Source organism: Pygoscelis adeliae, unplaced genomic scaffold, assembly GCF_000699105.1.
Source record: "Pygoscelis adeliae isolate BGI_AS28 unplaced genomic scaffold, ASM69910v1 Scaffold189, whole genome shotgun sequence".
Classification (NCBI taxonomy): Eukaryota; Metazoa; Chordata; class Aves; order Sphenisciformes; family Spheniscidae; genus Pygoscelis; species Pygoscelis adeliae.
Window position 1 is genome coordinate 1531031 of NW_008825543.1, and position 7450 is coordinate 1538480.

Here is a 7450-nt window from a genome sequence, read left to right on the forward strand (position 1 = left end):
TCCCTACATTCTTTCATGCATGCACCTGCAAGCTTGCTCTCTTCTTTTCCTTTCCCAACTCTGTAAACGCTGCTGTGAGGGGCTGCCCGGGGGCAGCGGGGCGGTTGGGCTGCACAGCTGAGAGTGCCGCTGCCAACAGAGCTGTGTCCCCCCGGCTGGGCAGCACCATGCCGGGGATCGCTCAGAGCATCAAAACTACCTGTTGGGTGGTTCCGTTGTCCTGTCCCATCCGTGGGAGCCTCCACAAAAGGGCCATGCATTACCAAGCGCATCCTGCTCTTATTTACTTTTCCTGTTTCCTAGAAAACACTATGACAGGCTATTCAGGAAAATGAAAGAAGGTGGTAATTATCGAGGCAAGATTAAGCCATTTTAAGAGGCTTGATATTTAGTAAGGAAGCCCTAATAAGAGATCTTCACGCAGGCGAGGCAAGTTAATTATCCTCATTTGTCAATGAAAAGCATGTGTGTCACTTTGGGCTTAAGATACAATTGGGAAAATTGAAGTTAAATGTAAAAAAAAAAGCCCATGACAAATTCTAAGAGCCAAAGATCAGTCCCAAACGAGCTCAGTGCAGGGAGGAGACCTGAGATGGCAAACCAGCTGCTTGTGGGTGATTCCTTTGTCTTTGAAACAAAGCTTAAAACTCTGCTTTGCAATGCTTGAGCTCTTTGGAGACCGTTTGCATTGCTGCGGCTGAGCCTGCAGCCTGGCGTGAGCAGTGCGGGCATGTCCTGGAACACGCGCTGAGCAGAGAAGATTGTCCGTGTGCTGGCTTTAGTGCTCAAGAGCAGTCGAGGGAGGAAAGCATCCGGAGTTGGGTCTCCCTGATGTGTTTCTCTTTCCTCAGTTCACAGGACAGTGTCCGTGCAGAGAAGGCTTCACGGGACGGACGTGCTCTGCCATGCAGGAGCAGGTTTGCCCAGATAGGCACTTTGGAGATACCCGGGTAGGGTGCACGGGTAGGTAGGGAGCATCCATTTCATTTTGGCTTGATGTTGCTTAGCACCGTGAAATCATGGGTTATCTGGGAAAGAGCACCTGGCCCATGACCTGACATCAGCATTTCCCGTGTTATTTTGCAAGAGAAATTTCCTCTCTGGAACAGCTTCCTAGTTAATCCCTGTTGCTCTTCCCCATCTCCAGGTATCCACCAGTCCCCTCCCAGCAGCCTTGGGCAAGACCCTTGGCCGTGCCAGTCTGGCCTTGCAGGGTCAGGGTCTGGGTGAACGACTGGGTTTGGGTGCTCTTCCCGTTCCTCTGCCCATGCCACCTCCTTCCCAGATGCTGCAGGGGCTGATGGGTGGGGTTGGACTTCAGATTGTGTTGGCATCCCATTAGCAGGGTCTGATTTTATATATATATAAAAATTTATTCCCCCCCCTACTTCAGTGGGCTTCATCTCTATATCTCTCCACCTTTCCATCCCCCAGAGTGTGACTGCAACTTCCAGGGCACGGAGGACGTGGGGTGCGACAAGACCACAGGCCAATGCCTCTGCCGGCCGGGTGTCACGGGCCCCCACTGCGACCAGTGCCAGCGGGGCCACTGCAGCACCTACCCCGGCTGCGAGCTGTGCCACCCCTGCTTCCGTGCCTACGACGGGGACATCCAGCGCCTGCGCCTGCGCCAGGCCAGCCTCAGCAACTCCACCTCATGGCTACCCCTCGGGAGCGGGGGCTCCCGCTTCGGCCCCCGCCTCTTGCAGGCAGAGGGCAACGTCCAGCAGGTGCAGGGCATCCTCGGCCGCTCTTCTGTGACAGAGCAGAGCCTGGCCCAGGTGGGCAGCGCTCTTGCTGCGATCAGGTGAGGGACGGATGCTGCTAATGGGGTACATCCCTTAGCTGGGAGGGGATGCTGGCTTTTTTCTGTGTGCTCACTCCACTTGTCACACTGAGCTGCTTGCACGTGTTCTGCTTTGTTTCTGTAACTGAAAATCTTGCTCCATTCACGCAGTGACCAGGGATGCAAGAGAACAGCATGTCCACACATGCCCGTCCTGTGCAAAATGTTGCAAAGGCAGGATGCCGGTGGACAGGCTCCAGGCAGTCGGCGTCTTGCCCAGTCCCTGCGTGGGCATGGCCCCACCAGCTGTAGCCCAGCCCCGCTCTCCACTGCCTCTGCAGACCTGTGAGGCCACGGTGTGCCCTCGGCCATCAGCTCTCTGGGCTCAGAAGTGCCTCTTCACCGGGTGTTGGCAGCATCCCAGCACGAGAATACCCTGCTCTCCACAGGTGCTTTGCTCTCTACTTGAATTCACGTTTTCTGCTTTTTCTCTCCCAGAGAGCAGGTCCAAGGTATAAATCCTGACCTTCATTTTCTGGATGAGACTGCCTCTCTGTCGAGGGAGCTCGAAGCCCTTAACAGCAGCTTGCTTATCACTAATACCCAGTATCAGAGCAAGAAGACCCAGTTTGAAACCAGCCGCAGCACAGACCTGTCAGGTACAGTGCTGCAGCTGTAATATCTCTTAATTTGCAGCCATTAATTTACCTCAACGTGACTGTGCCTGGTGGTTTCCCACCAGCCGGGTAGATGAGATGGAGTTTTTAACCTGCTGTCAGCTTAGGAACAGCAAATACATCTTCCCTCCCCAATGAGAGAGGTGCTTTCTACCCAGCCCCTGGTCCAGGTTTTCATGCTATTGGGTTATTTGCTCCAGCATTTTGGGGCTGGGCGGCTCGCTCCACAGGCACCACATTCCCGTCCCCCGGCCAGCACAAACTCTGCTGCTGGGGCACAGCGTGGGCGGTGGGAAGGGGGGAGCCCCGCTGGGAGCGTGTCGCTGAACCCGGGAGGAAGCTGAGGTAATGAAGGTTGTGCACAGATGGAAGGGATGGAGGGGTGGGGAAGAGAGCCAGGCGGCTGTCAGGCGCTTGGGAGAGGAGCTAATTAAGCCCTGTGGTGATGCTGGTGGTAGGCTGCCATTATAGCCCTGCTACAGCTAATTCTCTCCAAGTGTCTCATTGCTGCCTCTCCCTCCCTGCTGCAGTGCATGGCTCAGCCGGCCAGGGATGTGCGAGCTGCAGCGAGCAGCCACTGCCTGGGCAGGGTCACTCTGCACCTCGCTGTCTGAGCAGGGCTTAGAGGTCCATGTCCTGACAGCTCTCCTTCCAGGCTGTGCTGGAGGGGAGCGGTGGGGTCTGCTTGGAAGCCAGGGAAAGGGCTCTGAAAGAGCCCTGTCCTGCCCTGCCAAAACCCTCCTGGGCTGCATGGAGCAAAGCCCAGGATCAGCATGTGCACGTCGTCTTGCTTTAGTTTTGTTTCAATCTTTTTGCCCCAACCCAGAGTTCAGTCCTTCAGGAAAGCTCTGTAGCTCACTGAAGGAATGGCTGAAAGGCTTCTGGAAATAAAAGGAGCTTTTTCATTGTGCCATAGTGACTAATCACTCCGGCTGTGTCTCCCTCCTCTCTGTGCACACATCCACTCGCGGGGTATAGTTAATGCCTTCGTTTAGGTAGCTATGCTGCATTTATGACTCACGGAGGCATTTGTGTCATTTATCGGTTTTATTCCTGCAGGAGCCTTCAAGACAATCAGATCTGCTTACCAGACATCTACCAATGCCAGCAGCCTCGTCGCCAGCGCCTCCAGGCTGCTGGCCGAGTCCCGGGAGAGCTGCAGGAGTGCCGTGGGGCTGGAGGGGGGGCTTGCGGAGTCCACCTCCAAGCTGCTGACCCTGAAGGGCGAGATAGCCTCATCTCCCAACCTGACCCCTGTCATAAACAAGGTGAAGATACAAAGTGGTTTTATGACTTCCCCACTGCCCACATCGAGTTTTCACGAGGGCCCTGTAGTGCTCAGGAGGCAGAAGTCTCATCCTGCAGTCATGCATCTTTCCTCAAACAGTCCAGCATGGCACAAGACAAAGTCTTTGTCCAGAGAGACTCATAAATGGCATCCAAGCAACCTGCTGTTTTGGGACATCAGTGGAGAATTGTCTGAGCACCCCTTGCCTGGGGATCACAGATACCGAAGCATTGCCCACCCCTCCCTCCCAAGCACACACTTTTTCCTCCAAGGACTTTCTCATGTGTCAGTTCTTGTATCTCAAAGACCCACTTAATTTCTGGGATGAGGTTTCTTTTATTTCTCCTTCACTGCTTTGTTATTGCCATGGAGATTCATTTCGGTGTCTCCTAATGCACGGTTGCTGTGGAGACCACCAACCTCGCCTCTCTGCTTTTCAGGGCACCAACACATTCTCAAGCAACCAGCCTGTGCAGGTGCTTGCACTGGCTCTGGGTTTGCATGTGCCCCTGCTGCAGTGCGCTCTTTGGTGGGTGGTAACTCCAGAAGATGCCTGGACATCAGTGGTTTTAATTGCATGGCAAGAGGGCAGGGTCTTCTCATTCCATTCTCTCTCCCAAAACAAATCGCACAGGTTGGACAGGGTTCCCCTGCCACAAGGGGAAGAGTTGTCCTGAGAGTAAATGAGATGTTTGCTCCGTGCAGACCTGCACTGTTACTCTTCATGAGCCGCTGGGGTTTAGCTCCTGCTTTGCTCTTGTTTATGCTCCAGCTTGGGGTGGTGAGGAGATGCAGACCTTGTGTTGCTGTCTCAGGTGTGGGCATTCAGCGCTGCCGTACATGTGTGTAGCTCTGGCTGCCCTTCCCCGACACAGTCACGGTCTCTGGTCATTTGGGCTGTGCCGCATGCATTGCCATCAGCCCCGTCGGGAGGGCTGGCTCCGTCGCTGTTCCCGTGCGGAGCCCTGCAGCACCAGCACAGCAAGTTCCCCAGCTCCCTTGGCAAGGGTCTGTCGAAACTTTGGCCCCTGTGATGTGCTGCTTTGCCTCCCTGAGGGCACTGAGGTCTCGCCAGTGAGGCGAGTGCCCTCGCTGCCCCACCGCTCTCTCCCTTTCCAGATCTGCGGTGGCTTCCGAGTGGAGACGTGCACGCCTGCCCGCTGCGAGCGGCTGCTCTGCCCGCGAGACAACAGCACTGCCTGTGGGGCTGGCCGCCCCTGCCGCGGCATCTTCCCGCTGTCGAGCGGGGCCCTCGCCACGGCTGGGGAAGCTGCCAGGGAGTTTCGCAGCCTGAGCGCCCGGCTCAGGGAGACGGCGCAACTGGTGAGTGTGGGCAGCACTGCCTGTCCTGCGGCCGAGCCCCACGCTCGGTCCTTCGGTGTCGTAGCAGCAGAGCCTGGGGGGACAGCTGTGGAAAGAGCGAGCTGTGATAAAATACCCAATCTCAACCTCCATTTGAGGCTTGATCTTTTGGACAGCTGCAGAAATTCAGGAATTTTTGAGTGGGAGACTTCCTGCTGCATGCGTGGATCCTGCCTCCCCCCAGCACAGGAGCCACAGAGCCGAAGGCATGTGACCGGCTCTGGAAATGTCACAGGGAAGCCTGTCCTCCTCCTGGTTTGGGATTAGCGTGTCAGAAGGGGTGGGGATGTGGAAACCCCTCTGAATCCACAGGTGTACCTGCTCTAACATTTGATGCAATCTAGAGTGTGCGTGTTAGTGCTGTTGCAGCTTCTTTCTGCAGCCTCTCGGGTGCTTGCAAAGATAAAGCGAGTTTCCAAACTCGTTCAAAATCCATTTCAAAGGTGTTTTGAAAAGCTGAACAGTACTGCCCCTGTTTGAGAGCTTCCCTTACAAATCTGGGGGATTTGCATCTTTAACATTTACAGTCCTTTAAAGCAGTGGCATATTAAGAATGGGGAACAGCATAATTTCAAAGTGCCTTGCCCAGTTCACTCAGAGTTGAGGTAGGGCTGCTGGGATTCCAGGTCAAGAAGAAATGGCTCCATCAGGATATTGTTGTTTGCAGATTAAAACGACAGAGACATCTGCAAATCAGATTCAAAGCAATACTCGGCGGCTTGCGGACCAGATGAGCGTAACAAGGACCCAGATAGAAGGAGATCTCCGGCGCATCCAGCAGTTCATCCAGCAAGTCCGAAACTTCTTGTCAGGTAGCGCTCTGCAAGCTGTAAAGTATGTCTGTGCAGGTTGACTAGTGCACAGAAAAAACTAATTTTTACAGTGATATTATGTATGAGAGTGCAATACAAGGGAGTCAGCTGAATAGCTCACCCCAGTTAAACTCTCGGATATCCAGTTTATCTGTACATGGGTATTTACGTAGCAAAGGTAACGCACACCCTTGAGACGGCAAGTGGATAGTGTTTTCTGAAACACATGGATAGTGTTTTCTGAAAAACGGAGAAGGCATTTCAGCAGTGCAAAAGTCCGAGATTTTGTCAGGAGCTGCAGTTTGGCCAGCTGACTTGCTCAGGCTTGGCTGTGCTGTTCAGATTGACCCAAATTAATCCTGGCTGTTTCATCTGTGTTGACTTTCCTGGGATGTCACCAGGGCACACCCTGCCTCCTTCCCTCTGGGGATGTTTGGGGTCCATCTGTGAGGTCCGTGGGGCAGGAGGTATCGCCACAGCCTTGACTTCTGTGCGCAGGGCTTCGTGGAGGGGTCTCGCAACATCCCCCCATGAACTGCTCTAAAAAAATGAACTGAATTAACATAAGTGGAAAGCTGTGGAGGAGACGGTCTTTTGTCTGTAGCACGGACAACAGCTTGCTCTGGGTCCTGCTCTCTGCCGCAGAGCCTTGTGCCATCGCTAGGGCTCAAGGACAAACCTATCCCTGCAGCCGGTGCTCTCCGAGGATTTGCAGTCGGCACTGACCCAATGCAGAAAAGTTTACCGGCAACACTCACTGACCGGAGATAAACAGACAAATCTTCTCTGGAGCAGACTATTAATCAGATGAGAATTCCTCATTGTCCTATAAACCAATGGGATGACTTATTGTTTGCAGACACATTGTAATAATACAATGAGCCTCATGAGCATTAGCTGAATAAGAAAATCAGGTCATTTAGTGCTGCCTGGTGTTAATGATGAGTGAAGATATTTCTGAGCTAATCGCTGGGCTAATGTCCCTTGGGCTTTGCCTGCCTCTGATTCCTCAGTTTTATTAACCTTTATTTGTGAAATAAAAAGAGGCTTGTCTTGAAACACAGCCTCATCTGCTCAGTGAGGTTCACCTAACTGCTCTGGGCTTAGCCATGGTGTTATCGTCACCAAAGTAAAGGTATCATTTCAGTACTTTCCTGAAAGTTTTGCTGATGTGAATGAGAAGTACATTAACTTCAAGGGGATTAAATTCAGGGTGGATCCTGGCAGCTGTCTGAAATGAAGAGGCTGTGTGCGTGAGAGCATGCGTGGCTGGACGCCTGCCCTCATCCTCCCTTGCATTTGCACTCCCGCCTTTCCTCTCTCCCGTTTCTGACGCCGTCTGTCTGTTTGCTCTGTAGACAAGGACATGGACCCTGCCACTATCCAGGAAATCAGTGAGTCTGTTCTCTCCCTGCGTCTCCCCACGGATGCTGCTGCAGTCCTGAGAAAAATGACTGAGATCCAAAATTTGGCAACTAAGCTGCAGTGCCCAGAGAGCATACTTGCCCAGACGGCCGAGGACATC

The 7450-nt window shown here is 53.5% G+C and overlaps 1 protein-coding gene across 1 annotated transcript in view; it reads left to right on the forward strand.

The window, feature by feature from the left end:
- Positions 1 to 7450, forward strand: part of LAMB3 (laminin, beta 3) — a 25142-nt gene that overhangs the window by 14189 nt on the left and 3503 nt on the right. The window contains exons 11-17 of the mRNA XM_009331987.1: positions 852 to 963; positions 1435 to 1807; positions 2285 to 2445; positions 3523 to 3731; positions 4871 to 5074; positions 5781 to 5925; positions 7284 to 7449. Of these exons, the coding sequence (XP_009330262.1) occupies positions 852 to 963; positions 1435 to 1807; positions 2285 to 2445; positions 3523 to 3731; positions 4871 to 5074; positions 5781 to 5925; positions 7284 to 7449 (1370 nt within the window). The remainder of the gene's footprint in view (positions 1 to 851; positions 964 to 1434; positions 1808 to 2284; positions 2446 to 3522; positions 3732 to 4870; positions 5075 to 5780; positions 5926 to 7283; position 7450) is intronic.